Here is a 17,428-nt window from a genome sequence, read left to right on the forward strand (position 1 = left end):
AACCAGGGAAATACACTGAATACAGTCATGTGCCATTCTGAGAGGTTGTTTGTTTTAGTTAAGTGTGATCTGACTCTGTACATGAGGAGTAGTTAAAGGGGAATGTCATTTGGGAAGACTCATTTCCTGTCAGAGTATTACTAAGAGGAAAAGGAATTTAAAAATATTCTCTGCATTTTGAGACGTGTATTGGTGATAGGTCAAAGTTAATGTGTTAACTTTTTCGATTTTTTTATCACACCTTTCACTTTGGAATGTTGGTCCACTGCTGTTAAATGAATGTAGGGTAAACACTGGAGGTGGTGTCTGTTGTGATGCTTAAACCATCCACTCTGCACTCAGCAACAAAGTAGAAGGAAAACTGCAAAAACATAATTTGCACAGAAGTAGCTAGCCAGTTATGTTAACATTAGTTATGCTAACCAAACAAGAATGTTTACAATGCCATGGCTTAATGCCTCCTAGATTCAACACAATTATTTTAATCAGAAAATAACTTCCATTCCATATAGCTACAGTTTTTGTTGTAGATCTCATTTCAAAAGATGAAAACAAATTATCCCAACTCTATTGTAGTAGCAGCTTGTGACGAGTTCATGTTGGACATGGATAAGAACTAGCCAAGGCTAGATCTAATATTTGTTTGTTTATTTTTTTAACCTTTTATTTATTTAACTAGAAAAGTCAGTTAAGAAAATAACAAATTATTATTTACAATGATGGCCCACCCTGGCCAAACCCTCCCCTAACCCAGACAACACTGGGCCAATTGTGCACCACCATATGGGACTTCCGATCACGGCCGGTTATGATACAGCCCAGGATCGAACCAGGGTCTGTAGTGACGCCACTATCACTGTGATGCAGTGCCTTAGATCACTGCGCTACTCTGGAGCCCGAGCTGTATGGTATTTTACCTTATTTTATATCGGACCAAGCTGAGTTTTTATTTTGTTTCCTAACCCTATAATTAAAATATATTACACCTACTGCCCAATGGAATGAGTTCTAAATTGAACCGCTTTTAAATATGGTCAAATTTGAACAATTTCTCAAATAAATGTATACAGAAACCTCTGCGATCATCTAGCTACATTTTTTAAAATCTCTTAGCAGCCCTAATTGCTGATTATTAAATATCTCAAGATCAAGTTCAAAACTTACTGTAATTAGGCTGAAGATATTAGGTTTTTGAAATGGGAATGTGTTTGGCTTCTTGCCCTGAAAGATGTTCTTCCTTCCCCTCAGCCTACATCCCGACATCTCTACACCAAACTTACTTCTGCTGTGTTCTAACTGTTCCTCTCCTCTCTCCCCAGCCTATATCCCTACTCCCATCTACTTTGGGGCGGTGATCGACACCACCTGTATGCTGTGGCAGCAGGACTGTGGTGTCCACGGCTCCTGCTGGGAGTACGACGTCACTTCCTTCCGCTTCGTCTACTTCGGCCTGGCTGCCAGCCTCAAGTTCATTGGCTTCATCTTCATCTTCCTCACTTGGTACTCCATCAAGTACAAGGAAGAGCGTCTGGAGCGCTGGCTGAAACACCTCTCGCCCATGGACACGGTCAGCGACCTCATCTGCCACGCCGGGGGTCACAAGGGGCACGCCCGTACCCGCTCCTGTCCCGTAAATATACCACGCAACGAACATCCCATCATCCCCATCCTCAACAGGGGACTCAGCAGCCAGAGCTGCCCGGGAAACAGCCTGAAGAGCCTGAAAGCAATAACCCCGCCGGCCCCTCGCCCTCCCACTCGCTCTCTGGAACAGGTGTCTGCCCGTATTTGAGTGCTGGGTGTTGTTTCCAACAATCTCCAGCCCTCCCTGCTAGCCACAGTCTGCACTGTGTACCTTTCTCATTCTGGTTCTCACTTGTATAGTATTATAATGTGTAAACACACACACAGGCACTGGATGTCACTCAAACAGTCAGCGGTTGGTCAAACACGTATACAGGAAGACACTGGGATGGGTACCTCGACTTAGCTAATCTCCTCTTCCTTCTGCCTAGTATGTTAGTTTGCTTTTTTGTTTTCATCATGGAAGTGAATGTTTATTTCCCTGCATATCATTTCTTTAGAAAATTGCAAGTGTGATCTTAATGATGGTATTATGGGATGGTGCTATGTGAAAATGGCATGAATAATATTCTTCATTGCTCAGTTTTATTGTTAATTCTGAGACCTCAGCGGGATGAGGTAAGAAGCTTGGCCGGCTAGCACAACTAAATCCTGTACTATGCAAGGTCTTTTTGCCCTATTATACAATGGCTAGCAGTATTAAAGGCACACAGTGAGTGTTGCCTTCCCTTCCCATACAATGTGCAAACGTCATTCAGCATTGCCCCATACCTGCATGTAATGACTGGTTGACTTGGAAAGGATATTATTGAAACATTTGGAATTGGTGGTACTTCTCCTGTATTCTGTGGCAACCTCATAGACAGGCCCACATACTTCCCTTGCTGTAGTTGTAGTTCAGATAGTTGGCTTGCAACCTAAATGGTTCCCTACTACTCCCTAGTATAGGTTCCCTAATATTCCCTAATATATAGTGCAATACATTTGACAAGTTCTCATATGCCTTTGGTCAAAAGTAGTGCACTACATGGGGAATACGGTTCCATTTGGCATGCATACAATGTTTTAACCAACCAGACCCCCTGCTGGCTCTGATGGAGAAGTCCAGACCATTGTTGCTGGTGCCAAGAGACTGCTGTGCTTCCAATGATCAGCTAAACCACACACCACTCTTTCACCTAAGTTATTGTCAGTATTTTAGTGGCCTGTCAGACTTCACCTCACTTTTGAGCGAAGCCTAGGAGTCTATCAGTTTAGTTCAGTCTGTCTGTACCACACCAAGCATGAGTAAAAGGTATGGATTTATAAATGTAATGCATATACCAGTAGAGCAACTTCTCCCATGCACTGTGTAACCGAGCCACATTATAATTTTTAAACAATACTCTTTAGGGAATTAGTATAAAGTTCAACTACTCAGTATGTCTACCATACAGCATGTGCTACTGAATCACTGTCGGTGATGTCAATCATGGTTTCTGAGGTTATTTTGTTTTTTGGTGTAACCCTTTTTTACTAACATTTACATTTACATTTAAATCATTTAGCAGACGCTCTTATCCAGAGCGACTTACAAATTGGTGAATTCACCTTCTGACATCCAGTGGAACAGCCACTTTACAAACTCAAACTAAGTCAGACTAATTGTTTAAACAGTGCTAAGTCGAGTTTAGGGCTGTGAGTTACTAAACTCCCACTGCTCAGTAATCAATAAGATTACATGGATGGGGGGGGGGGGACCTGATTCTAGATCACCACTTCTACTTTAAGACTTGATACAGAAGGCCCATGAGCTGGAGGGCAACAAGATTGTTGAAACATTCAGGTAGCTTGTGGGTGTAACATGCAATATTCAAGTATGTATTGCTGTTAGTTTTGCAGGGTGTTTGAGGACACCTGCTGGTCAGATGTAGTAAGCAATATTGTAGAAAGACAAATTAAACTAGTGTTTTCCAAAGTGAAATAACTAGGCAATTATTTGGTGGAATAATCAACATTTTCAGTTCAATCTAACACTTTAATGTTTGGAGTTAAATTGTGTTTTTCTATGTACTTATGTTGAGTTTGGGCAGTTGGGACAGCACTTACATGATACAATGTGGCAGTTGGGTTAGAGTTAATAGCATTAAAAGCTCTGATTTGTGTTGCCTTTGGGATATTATACTGAACTAAAATATAAACGCAACAAACGAAAATCAGATTTAGTCACATACTTACTTACGAGCCCTTAACTCCATTTCTTGAACTGTTGGTTAAGAAAATATTGACTAAATAAACTCAAGTAAAAAATAAAAACATGCAACAATTTCAACGATTTTACTGAGTTACAGTTCATATAAGGAAATTGGTCAACTTAAATAAATTAATTATGCCCTAATCTATAGATTTAACATGACTGGGCAGGGGCACAGCTATGGGTTAGCCTGGGAGGGAATAGGCCCACCCACTGGGGAGCCAGGCCCAGCCAGTCAGAATGAGTTTTTTTCCCCATGAAAGGGCGTTATTACAGACCCATACTTCTCGGTTTCATCAGCTGCCCGGATGGCTGGTTTCAGACGAGTCCGCAGGTGTAGAAGCCGAATGTGGACGTCCTGGGCCGGCGTGGTTACACGTGGTTGTGAGGCTGGTCGGAGGTACTGCCAAATTCTCTAAAATGACATTGGAGGCATCTTATGGTAGAGAAATTAACATCCAATTCTCTGGCAACAGCTGTGGTGGACATTCCTGCAGTCAGCATGTCAATTGCACGCTCCTTTAACTTGTTAGGCCGGTTGGTCTTTTACTGTCCCCAGCACAGGGTGCACCTGGGTAATGATCATGCTGTTTAATCAGCTTCTTGATATGCCACATCTGTAAGGTGGATGGATTATTTTGACAAAGGAGAAATGCTCACTAACAGGGATGTAAACGAATATGTGCACAACATTTGAGAGAGAAGCTTTTTGTGCATATGGAACATTTCTGTGATGTTATTTCAGCCCATGAAACATGGGACCGACACATTACATGTTGCGTTTTGTATTTTTGTTCAGTATATAAGATTTTGCCGATTTTAATATGGAAAGTTACCAGAGCTCTTTATAACTGAATGATTAAGTAATTTTTAAATGATTAAACTGACATTGCAATGTTATTCTAGATGACCATGTATCTGCCAATAGTAGTGACAGACAGGCTAATTGATGTAATAATAATTTTCAGTACTCAGTGGAAAAATACACTAAAGGATAGAAATCACAATTCTTAGTCAACCATTACGTCTTCTTTCACATGAAATGCAGTGTATGTAGTGCGCATTTGGGGGCAAATATATTATATTTCTAGCTACATTTTGAATCAAGGATGCTAACTTTAGTGTTATTGAATCCAATGTTAGTGAAAGGCTACATTATGTTATGTTTCAGTGCCTACTTTTCCTACTCGTTGAGATGGATTAATCTGTCAGTGTTTATTTAACCTTTTATGCCATTTTTTTATTTGGAGATTCTGAAATGCTCTTGACTTCAAGTAATGACACTAAATGATATGACTGACTGACTGAAGAATTTAACTCTAGGGCTTTTTGTTTACTTGCTGCCATCAATAGACCTTTTCAACCTGTACCTACAGTACCAGGATGTTTGCTGCAGAATTCCAGTAATCTTGTGATACTCATCCTCAAACCTACTGTTCCTCTGGAGCGAGAAGCTCTCTGTTACCTCCTTGTCTAGTGCTGTCATTGTATGTGGCATAAAACGAGGACTTGACCTGGATGCTACGATTAGACTATTTCAGGTAGATTGTACTTGTATCTTCTTTGTCAGTATTGTATTTATTTCAATTCAAATTAGTGTTTAATGACAAGTTAATGCCTCAATTATATGGTCAACATCATCATAGGATGAAAATTGTAAATTGTTTGCGGACACACTGTTTACAAATGCCTTGGATACTTGACCTCTGTCAATAAAAATGTGAAAAATAAACCAATCCTGTGTATTGAAATGTGATTTTTGACTGATGCAACAAAAAGCCTGAAGAGCTTGTTGGACCAGGTAATAAAGATAACATTTTGTCATGATTGAAGCTGGTCACGAGTCCCAAATGGTAACCTAATCCCTACACAATGCACTACTTTTTGACCCGTGGACCCTCCAAAAGTAGTGCAGTATATAGGTAGGATATACGGTACCATTTGGAATCTACACACTGTCTGGGACTGTGGGCTGTCTTCTTCCATTGACCCTGACAGCTAAGCATGTAATGATGAATGATACATTTATAATGGGGCTTTCAAATGTAGTCACAAATTTAAATATTGTAAGTAGTATTATTCTTTAGAACTTGTATACTGTTTAAGCTAGAAACATCATTCACACCTAAAGTGCAGACCGGTCAGGATTGAGATGTGTATACAACCTTTTGATAACGTATACTTTTTAAACTATTACTTTTTGTGTCTTTGTCCATCTCTATTCACTTTAATGGGATTTATTCAACATTCTAAAGCTTCAACTGTTAACTTCTAACATTCTATTCACTGTAAACAAAGTAACTTTTATTTTTACCCTCCTTTTTCTCCCTCATTTAGATCTTGTCTCATCGCTGCAACTCTCCGATGGGCTCGGAAGGTGAAGGTCGAGTCATGCGTCCTCCGAAACATGACCCGCCAAACCCCGCTTCTTAACACCCACCCGCTTAATTCATAAGCCAGCCTCACCAATGTGTCGGAGGAAACACCGTTAAACTGACGACCAAGATCAGCCTGCAGGCACCCGGCCCGCCACAAGGAGTCACTAGAGCGCAATGAGCAAAGTTAAGCAACGCGGGACAAACCCTCCACTAACCCGGACAACGCTGGGCCAATTGTGCACCTCCCTATGGGACTCCCGATCATGCCGGTTGTGATACAGCACGGGATCGAACCCAGGGCATTTTGCACTGCGATGCAGACCGCTGTGCCGCTCAGGAGGCCAACAATGTAACTTATGACACATCAGTTCATTTTGACAACTTTTCCAAGAAATTATACAGAAACGTAGGGCATCCAGAAGTCTTAGTCTACTTTTATGCTATTCAAAATTGAAATCAGAAAATAAATATCTTCTATGAATCAAATGATACAGCCTATTTTAGTAACTACAACTTATTTTCTCTCAACTTTTACAAACAACTGAAATGTTGACCAAAAAAACAGAACATAAATATATTCTACCAATCAAACTATATGTTGCCTGAAGAGTTAAGCAAAGTTGGTAGAATCCTAGTCAAACTGATCCATAGCTCTAATTGCTGCCAGAAGAGAGGAAAGCATTTTGTCATTCGGGCAGTGCTTGACTTGGGCAGGAGCTCACCGGCACCTCAAATTTTCCACTGCTTGAGTTCGTTCCCCTTGTAGAATATTAGATCATAAGTATTGTGGAGCTCCTGCACCTAAATATAAACAGTACTGGCACCTGAATCTAGTACAAGCACCTATTTCAGTCCAAGTCAAGCACTGCATTTGGGTGAATTATTTCTTTAATCTTCTATTTAATGGGAGTTGTATTTTATTTGATAGATGATTTAAACTGTATGGGCTTTCAAGGCAGTTGTCTTTGGACAGTGTGTAAATGTGTAATATATGCTGTTTTTCTGGATATAATACAGTGAAACTTAATGTTGGAACATTGATCAAACTGGACATTGGTGATCCACAGTGGTGCAAAAGTTGTCCCTAGCTCTTGAGAACCCAAGGGGTACCCAGGGGCTTACAGCCAGTCCACCTCTTGGGTTCTCAACTGAAGGTATGGACCACTGCTGGCTCCATTTGAATTACAATCCAGAAGCTCTGTTTTGTTTATAAAGGTCTTGCTCATATGAAAGTTAAGTTCCAAATGTTTCCAAAACCGTATAGCCAGCGTCGGGGGATTTGCCTCAGTCAGCAGCATATAGACAAAGATGTTTTATAACTAACCCTCTGTGATAGAGCTATGTGGAATGACCCAATGTAAAGCAATGGCATAGGAGTAACCCCCCCCCCCAACCGGCAGAAACAAGATTTCATTGCTGACGGAATGACGTTACTTCCTTTCAACATGGCGCTGACAGGTTGCTGACAGAAATCGGTGGGATTTCCTTTCTGGAATAAAGGATATTTTTATGTTTTTTCTTAGTGCTCCAATGTTACTCTCTCTAAAAAAATAAGACTATAACAACACTATTCTGTCCACGGGGCAGCAGATTTGAATACAGTTCCATCACATCATGTATGAGAGTAAAACGAGAAACATGTTTTTAAACCGAGCACTGGAGAAGATTTTAGCCGATAAGGAGGTGAAAAAAGCTCACCATTCCCAGTTGCGCAAAGCCTGTGAGGTGGCACTAGGTAAGTTATATTGTGGCAATGTGTAAGTTTGGGGTGTCATCATCATTTGTCATAGGTTACACACATCGTGCTACTGCACCAATGACTCGGTTCGATGCATGAAGTGCTTGGATACATCGTTGCAATTCGTTCATTGTAGTAACGTTCTCAATATGGGCTGCGTTCAAAACAAGTATTGCTTTTAAATCGCTGCAGAATCGGGATTCGATTCAAATACTGGGCCGAAAACAAAATCAAGCGTGATCAATACCAGTTATCTAGTTTGTTAGGATATATATGTATGCTTGTTGTCGTCTGGGGTGTAGCCTGGGAGAGGGCGCAGGTGTGAGAGGGGTGGTCCACTCCATTGTGACCACACCAGTATCCCGTAATTACCCCGTGCCTTCCAAAGACGGCGTGTTTAGTTACGAATAACTAAATAATGAGTTTTCCATTTTGATCAGCGCAAGGCTATTTGTATGCTACCATCATTGCTTTAACAATGTTGACAGTGATTACATTGGCAGATTCATTGTTTATAAATAGGCAGATTCACACAGATACAAAGATTTGTATAGATTTTGTTGTAATTTTTTAGGGAGAGGAAACATGGTAAAAATATATTATATTACATTATCTTAATTCAGGATTAACATTAGCAATTGATGCAATTATCCACTGAGAGTTTGGTCCCACCCTGTGGAGACAGACAACAACATTACAGTAAATGATGTGGCTCAAGGGTACTGTGGGCCGGACTGTGGCAATGGGACAAGAGTTTGCATAACAACACTAGATAAGGTATGTATCCCAAATGGCACCACATTCCCTATAAAGTACACTACTTTTACCCAGAACCCTATGGGCCCTGGTCAAAAGTATTGCACTATACTTATGTGTGGGTGCACCACTAACCCACAAATTGTGTCCACGATTTTGGTCTCTAGTCGTAATAGTCTAAATAGGCTATGATCCCCAAAATGTCCCAAGTAGTGAACTGTCCACAGAAAGTTCTGATCCATAATTCCTTGAAGTAAGTCTATGGTAGTGCTGAAAAACATCCCGTGCCAGGAGGTTTATGCTTGCCAGCCGTTGACAACAATAAATAAAATGCAATTGCATATACACTGAACAAAAATATAAAGGTATCATGCAACAATTTCAAAGATTTTACTGAGTTACAGTTCATACAAGGAAATCAGTTAATTTAAATAAATTCATTAGGCCCTAATCTAGGGATTTCACAAGACTGGGAATACAGATATGCATCCGTTTGTCACAGATACCTTAAAAAAAGACATACAGACTGTCTGTCATCTGCCCGGTACATTTGAACCTGGGATTCATCTTTGAAGAGCAAAACTTCTCCAGTGTGTCAGTGGCCATCAAAGGTGAGCATTTGCCCATAAAAATACCACACTGAACTGAAATCAGGTCAAGACCCTGTTGAGGACAACGATCATGCAGATGAGCTTCCCTGAGACGGTTTACGACAGTTTGTGCATAAATTATTCAGTTGTGCAAACCAACAGTTTCATCAGCTGTCTGGGTGGCTGGTCTCAGGTGAGAAGCCGAATGTGCAGATCCTGGGCTGGCATGGTTACACGTGGACTGCGGTAGTGTGACTGGTTGGACATACTGCCAACTTCTCTAAAATGACTTTGGAGGCAGTTTATGGTGTACAATTGAACATTAAATTCTCTGGCAACAGCTCTGGTGGACATTCCTGCAGTCAGCATGCCAATTGCATGGTCCCTCAACTAGATACATCTATGGCATTGTGTTGTGTGACAAAACTGCACATTTAAGAGTGGCTTTTTATTTTCCCCAGCACAAGATGCACCTGTGTAATGACCCTGCTGTTTAATCAGCTTCTTGATATGCCACACCTGTCAGGTGGATGGATTATCTTAAATCAAGGTTCAATAAATGACATTCAAATCTTGTCAAAGGAGAAATGCTCACTAACAGGGATGTAAACAACTTTTTAGAGAAGTAAGCTTTTTGTGCTTATGTAAAATGTTGGGGATATTTTATTTCAGCTCATGAAATATGGGACCAACACTTTACATGTTGCGTTTTATATGTATATTTTGTCTTAGAAACATAATTACTAGAGCGGCCGTATCTATTAAATTCAATGGGTCTGCAATGGGTGGGGCCGGTTCTAAAAATTCAATGTCTATGCTTCTAAGCATGGTAAACATCTGGAACACACTTATACAACACTAGATGCACCAAATGGTTTCTTGTGTTTTGTTTAAGGAAGAAATCTATAGGGGAATGGAGAGAATGTGTAGGTTGTTTGTTAGACAGTATCTTACCAAATGAGTTAATCTTATAATATGGACTTCTATACATAGGGTAAACTTTCAGCTGTGCTATGAAAGTAATTCCAGAACAGAAAAGCCAGTTTGTCAAAACCAAATACCATTTGCTCACGAATGAATCAGTATGACAAGTACATAGACTTGCATGTCTTATGCACACAACTTCACTGTCAGCTATGTAAGCAGCCGGCCTAACATGTGCCATTGCTTAGAAGTATACTGCCATCCAAGATGAAACCAGGTGGATGATGACCATGACCCCAACCTCTCCTTCACTGGCTCCACCGATACCCAAATGTTTAATTAGCTGCATTAAACGTCTGGATGATCTGCTGCCTCTTAACTTGGAGTGAATGGTTTTTAGGGTCAAATGTGGTGTATGTTTTGGTGAAAAAAAGATTGATTAAAAAAATACTTTCTTAGATTGTTTACAGATTGCCTTTCGGGTTGACATGTCATGGGGTGCATTTGTTTCTTCTGAATTCCACCAAACACTAGGTTTGTTATTTAGTTCATCTTCATTCTGTATTGATTGTGTCTGGTACACTGTTGAGTGGTCAGTGCCTCCCGTTCCATTGTAGTCTAAATAATGATGATGATGATGGAGGGGAGGTTATCTCTGTATCTGGTCCCACAGTGTTGCTCTTATTATTTATCTGGCCCAGAGTGATCTCCATCCTACAGGTCTCGATAGTATTCGCTAGACACCAAACACAAGAAAACCAACCAGAACAGGGATGGACCTACCTGAATTTGTCCAACAAGATACTCTTGTTTTCTTTTTTAATTTTTGCAAAATGTTTTGCTACTGTGTGCACTAATGAATACAACCCTGGTCGGTAGAGGCCAGGGGTGATGATGTCACCGATAATGAGGCCATTGGTGATGATCTCATCATGACTCATGAAGTAATCATAAAATGGACAGTAGCTCCTATGAAGAGAAATTATATTACGGTATTGGATGTTTTCTGTCCTGTTCATAGAGCATCTCAACTGTAATTGTATTGCCAGCGGACATCAATATCTGTATGGAGTATTCAATTTGGCAGGATCTTCTATGAAGGTCAAGTGCAGGAATGTATAGTCGTGGAGGACATCGGCTAATTTGACAAAGTGCCCATGCCTTCATGTAATGAAACCCTCTACTGCTGCCATATAACATTGGCTGTTGATGTACAGCATTACACAGGCCATGCAGGGCCAATATCAAAGCTATTTGGTTAATTTTTTCTCTCTTCCTGTTTTCAGAGGAAATTAAAGAAGAAACAGAGAAGCTGAGGTGGGTTTACTATGAGATGTAGTGTGTGCGTGTGTATGTTTGAAATGTCTGTAGTAAATAATGGTTGTTTTGATGTGTCTCCTTCTCTTGGCTCCTGAGAACAACAATCTTCCTTTCTGAATATGTTGTTGGTTGGTAAGCCAGACAGGCCCAAAGTTCAGTGCAGCTCAGTGACCCGCACATCTCCTGTTGGCTTCTGTGTGGAGGTTTCATCCCGTCACACCTGAGCTCTCACATGTCCAAGTCACCAGGCCCCAGGCTGGAACACTGACCAGACACAATGTGATTCCCAAATTAAACTCTACCCCCTATATAGTACGCAACTTTTGATCAGGACCCATAGGGAAAATGGTGCCATTTGGGACACACCCACACACACTGTAGCACAGCAGTCTATAAAGCTTTCATCACTTCTCACTCAATGTTAAAAACAAGACACTTTTTTACATTTATTGACAAAAACAAATATTCTTTGGGGAGATGAACGCCTCTCGAGTCTGCAATAATATGCAATTAAAGTTTTGGCTGATCTGCTTCATTGCCAACCGAATTAATGTTTGAGGAAATGAGAGGGAGGGTGTATGGAGCTGAAACGAGAAGTGTGATACAAATATTGACTCCGTAGACTGGCTCCCCCAGCTACTGTAACTGACATTGGATACATCCTGATTCTCTACCTTTCTCCCAAAATGTGTTCACTCGTACATCTCCCCTCATGCATTTAAAAGCATTGGATTGATGTAAGCATTGGCAGTAGGGTGTGTTCAAGTGCAAACTTCTGGAGAAGGGTAAAGAATTGGAATGCAGCTATTGTGTTTGTGTCATTGTCCACCTAGCAGACACTGGTACCCCTCCCCTGTTTTCCTCCCTACCCCTGTAACCAGTTTGCCATTGCTCACTGAGGCACAAATGTCCAATGTTAGGTGGTTGAGTTCCTCAGACATGTTGTTTGGCCTAATGTTTTAACCATTTAGTTGCCACTGTGTGCCCCCCCCCCCCCCCCCCCCCCAGTCCCCCTCCTGGAGACAGCAATGCTGATTCCAGTACCCTACCACCGGTCAAGTCCAAGGATTCCATCATTGAAGCAGACAAGTACTTCCTGCCATTTGAGTTAGCCTGCCAGTCCAAATGTCCTCGCATTGTCATCACATCATTAGATTGTTTACAGGTCAGTGGTAGGTTACACTACACGCATGGACGTGCACACATGCATACCCACCCAAATACACATACACACGTCCAAGACATGCATGCATGGTGCATGTTCAAGACATGCACCATTGAGGGTTAATCTGACCTTTCTTTCTCCAGAAACTCATTGCTTATGGCCACCTCACTGGAAACGCACCAGACAACACCACGCCTGGTAAGAGGTTGATCGATAGAATCATCGAGACCATATGTGGCTGCTTTCAAGGCCCTCAGACAGACCAAGGTGTTCAGCTACAAATTATAAAGGTATGAGCTCCTCTCTTCCTCTCCTCCACACTGTGTGTGAAAGACACACCAGCCCCAGCCTGCCTCTCCTCTACTCCCCTCAGTGTTAATCCTGTGTCAGGCCTGACTGGCCTGTGTCTGCCTGTCTTTCTGTCGTCTCGCCACTGAGCAGATAACATACATCAATGGTGTGTTCAGGCCCTCCTCAAGGTTGTGCCAAACTGGTCAATCTAACATTTGGCAGATACATAGAGGACGTAATGCTCAGTTATTGGTTTTTACTGTTCAATATTACTGCCCACTAAGCAATAGCATCAAAATCATGATTTTAGAGACAGGAGGCAACCATAATTGATTTGTTAATGATAGGAATGATTGAAAATGGACATTCTCATGTTGTTATAATGTTTTGTGTTTGGTCATAAAAAGCATATCTTGTTAACTGTGAGCGGTAGTGATTGTTAATTCAGTGCCATAGAAGTAGAATGGGTGTCCCCATTCAAGTCAATGATGCCGTAATGGGTATACTAGCAGTAATTTAGGGTGTACCCATTGGAGTAAAGCATTCTATTTCAATGGGTGCTGTCACTCTGCAGGCTCTGCTGACATCGGTGACCTCTCAACACATCGAAATCCACGAGGGCACAGTGCTGCAGGCTGTCAGGACTTGCTACAACATCTACCTGGCCAGCAAGAACCTCATCAACCAGACCACGGCCAAGGCCACCCTCACACAGATGCTCAATGTTATCTTTGCACGTATGGAGAACCAAGCAGTAAGCGCTCTCTCTCGCTCTGTCATAATTGGGCCATAGAAAAGGAATGACTAGAACAGGTATCCCCATTCAAGTCAATGTGCCATGACGGGTGGACCAGCGGCCATATTGAGTGTACCCATAAGTGTAGTCTGAGGGCCTTTTCCCATTCCAGTAATTATATTTCTATGATTACGGCATCAATGGAAAAGAATCTGGAACATAATTATAGATTTTTTCAAGTTTATTTAAACTCTCCGGTGATATCTAGCATTCAAATCACAGGATAAATTGTTCTGGGTCGTCCAGAAAGCAGGTGCGTCAGGTACAGCTTGCAGCAGGGAAGTGCGTTGCGTTCCGCTGCTTGGTGTTGAAGTGGCTGATGATATATGAACTTTCTTCTGGATGTGTGTGCATCTTGGCATGACTCGTCTCTCTGCTATCTTTGCCAAGTGGGATTTTCTTTCCAGTAGAGACGCGCAGGCCTGCCTATCAGCTGGCTGCTGACCCGACCAGGGAACCAACCCTGACTAAGCCCCCTGCATTAAAGAGATACAGTATAGCATTCCCTAAAGTATGTTGCCATGGTCAGTGTTTGCATTGTTGCACTGAATGCTTTGACCTTTTATGAGCTGTGACATCACCACTTGGCAGCCCGTTGAGTTCATTTAAACCTAATCTCACAATGCCAGTCAGAAATCAAGAATGTAACATTGTTTATCATTTACGACTTGAAGACACTGGATTCAGAAAACAATGTATGTGCTTAGTACCAACATTGTGATTGGTTTCCTTATATTGACCTGTATACCAGACACCATGAAAGAAAATCAAATGATACCCAGTGATGTTTTAGTGCTTGGCTTGACAGTGCATGGTCTAAAATGGTTTGGCCTGTGGTTATGTTTTGTGCCGTCTAAGGCTATGCATTAAGTGAATGTTCCCTCGTTTCACCAGCTCCAGGAGGCCAGACAGATGGAGAAGGAGCGTCTGAGACAGCAGCATCTGCAGCCGTCACCAGTCAGCCAACAGGGGCAGGAGCCTCCTGCCTCCCCTCATCTGGAGCCCCCTGCCTCCCCTAAACAGGAGCAGCACACCGCCTCACCCCCACCTCAGGAGGAGGCCACCCAGATGCCTGAGCAGAACACTTGCGGGGACCTGGAGCCTGAGAATGGTTCTGTGTTCTGCAGTGCTGAGAATGAGCAGACGGAGGCGGACCAAGCTACTGCTGCTGCTGCACAGGGTAAGTCTCTCTCTCTCTCTATGGAAATCACTCTACTGTCTCTATGGAAATCACTCTACTGTCTCTATGGAAATCACTCTACTGTCTCTATGGAAATCACTCTACTGTCTCTATGGAAATCACTCTACTGTCTCTATGGAAATCACTCTACTGTCTCTATGGAAATCACTCTACTGTCTCTATGGAAATCACTCTACTGTTTCTATGGAAATCACTCTACTGTCTCTATGGAAATCACTCTACTGTCTCTATGGAAATCACTCTACTGTTTCTATGGAAATCACTCTACTGTCTCTATGGAAATCACTCTACTGTCTCTATGGAAATCACTCTACTGTCTCTATGGAAATCACTCTACTGTCTCTATGGAAATCACTGTTCCATATTTCAGTGTGTCACCTTCATCACTGCATTCGATTAGGAGATGTAAAATCCATGCACGTGAATTAGTATTCCTATACATTCTCTGCTGAGTCTGAAAATGGCAGATTTTGTCACAGATAAGCGCCTAAGTTGGAACGCAGTGGCTGTACAATAACATACTATAAATTATGTCAGAGCTCAGGCTCTGCGCTTCACAGCTCTGAATGGGTTTTGAATGACCGACGTTCTGAACTTGAGCACCACACGTGACAAGAGGTTGCCCACATCCCTCCCAGCAATTGGGCAAAATGTTTTGTCTGATAGAGAGTACTGCTGTAAATTAAGATGACTCAATGTATTTTGAAACATGAGACGTTGAGGATTATAATGAATACCGCTTTGATGCCATACAAGCAAGCCATACACCCATGTGCACATCACATTTCCATATCATAAAACTCATGTCATATACAGTGTCAACGTTTTTGTTCACTGTTTGATGTACAGTTACAACATGACATGACATGTTCCAAAGCGAATGAGCCGATGTTTGTCTATTGGGAAGGACATTCTCTGCAGAACACACACCTGAATGCACCCCTTTCTATGCACACCAAAAGTATGATCTCTTTCTCTGAATTGCCTTGTGATTTGATGCTCACTTGACTCAGATTGTGATTTATAATGGGCTGTTTTTTGAATTGCGTAAACAACAACAGTAAAAGTGTGTTTTCTCCTCAATGGCACAGCTAGGAGAGCTAAAATAAAAACATCTTATAGCTCAAGGCCCTTCTTTGATTCATAAGTGCATTGAAAGGACTTAGGAAGTGTACACACTTTGGAGAGGTGTGTGGCCACTTGGAGACACCAGTTATTCCTCTTATGTTGCACCTTGTCATTTTGTTGTATTATGTTGCACCTACCCTACATTTTCCAGGAATATTCTTATCATGTTATTGAATGTATCCAGAGTATTTTCAGATTTCGATATCAACAAATGTGGTGAAAAGCAGTGCCTGGAAAAAGTACCCAATTGTCATACTTGAGTAAAAGTAAAGATGCCTTAATAGAAAATGACTCAAGTAAAAGTCTTCTAGTAAAATACTGCTTGAGTAGAAGTCAGAGTATTTGGTTTCAAATAGTACTTAAGTATCAAAAGTAAAAGTATAAATCATTTCAAATTCCTTATATTAAGCAAACCAGACGGCACAAGTTTAAAAGTTTACGGAGCACAATCCAACACTGACCTACAGTAATTTACAAATGAAAGCATGTATGTTTAGAGAGTCTACCAGATCAGTGGCCATGGTGATGTCCGGTGATTTTCCCTTGATAAGTGCGTGAAATGCGCCATTTTCATGTCCTGCTAAGCATTCAGAATGTGATGAGTACTTTTGGGTGTCAGGGAAAATGTATGAAGTAAATAGTACATTATTTCCTTTAGGAATGTAGTGAAGTGAAAGTTGTCAAGAATATAAATGGTAAAGTACAGAACTACTTAAGTAGTACTTCAAAGTATTTTTTTACAACACTGGCGAAAAGTACAGTACATGAAATTAACAGTGTAATGTTTGAATTCAGCCTTGTCAGGTGAACTGTTGTGTTCTCAACTAATAATTTCCCCATAATCTCCAAACTGTCCCTTTCAATTTCTACCATGCTTATGCATATTATTTTCATATTTCTTCTGTAAGGAACATTTCAATTTAGCCCTATCTATACAGCCCAATTACCACGAAGGTAAAGGGCTATAGAGCTCTTAGATGGCGGGAAGGAAGCTTCCATCAGAATTCAAGGGCTGTGTTCTAAATGACACCCTATTCCCTTTATAGTGCTCTACTTTTGAAGTGGTGCACTTAGAAGTAGTGCACTTAATAGAAAATAGGTGATGTCTAAATATGGGGTACAGTCTAGACTCCTTGGCCTGATCAGAGGCAGTTAAACTCTACAAGGTATTACAAGGCAGAAGTCCTTTATTGGACATAATGAAATGGTCTTCAGAGACTTCTGCGGTTTAATATGTTTTGTACACATGTAGCTGTGCCGTGGTAGCAGTAGTGGAGTGATGGTCAAATAACTCTCTCAGAGACTTCTGCGGTTTAATATGTTT

The 17,428-nt window shown here is 41.3% G+C and overlaps 2 protein-coding genes across 3 annotated transcripts in view; both read left to right on the forward strand.

The window, feature by feature from the left end:
* Window positions 1–5,553, forward strand: part of LOC135558660 (solute carrier organic anion transporter family member 5A1-like) — a 34,446-nt gene extending 28,893 nt beyond the window's left edge. For both annotated transcript variants that reach the window (XM_064992668.1, XM_064992669.1), the window contains exon 10: window positions 1,320–5,553. In XM_064992668.1, the coding sequence (XP_064848740.1) occupies window positions 1,320–1,792 (473 nt within the window). In that variant the 3' untranslated portion in view covers window positions 1,793–5,553. The remainder of the gene's footprint in view (window positions 1–1,319) is intronic.
* A 2,085-nt stretch (window positions 5,554–7,638) lies between these two features.
* The window catches only part of LOC135558662 (brefeldin A-inhibited guanine nucleotide-exchange protein 1-like), a 29,308-nt gene continuing 19,518 nt past the window's right edge, over window positions 7,639–17,428 (forward strand). The window contains exons 1-6 of the mRNA XM_064992670.1: window positions 7,639–7,930; window positions 11,490–11,520; window positions 12,532–12,688; window positions 12,832–12,978; window positions 13,554–13,733; window positions 14,670–14,955. Of these exons, the coding sequence (XP_064848742.1) occupies window positions 7,810–7,930; window positions 11,490–11,520; window positions 12,532–12,688; window positions 12,832–12,978; window positions 13,554–13,733; window positions 14,670–14,955 (922 nt within the window). The 5' untranslated portion in view covers window positions 7,639–7,809. The remainder of the gene's footprint in view (window positions 7,931–11,489; window positions 11,521–12,531; window positions 12,689–12,831; window positions 12,979–13,553; window positions 13,734–14,669; window positions 14,956–17,428) is intronic.

Source organism: Oncorhynchus masou, chromosome 17 (genome assembly GCF_036934945.1).
Source record: "Oncorhynchus masou masou isolate Uvic2021 chromosome 17, UVic_Omas_1.1, whole genome shotgun sequence".
Taxonomy (NCBI): domain Eukaryota; kingdom Metazoa; phylum Chordata; class Actinopteri; order Salmoniformes; family Salmonidae; genus Oncorhynchus; species Oncorhynchus masou.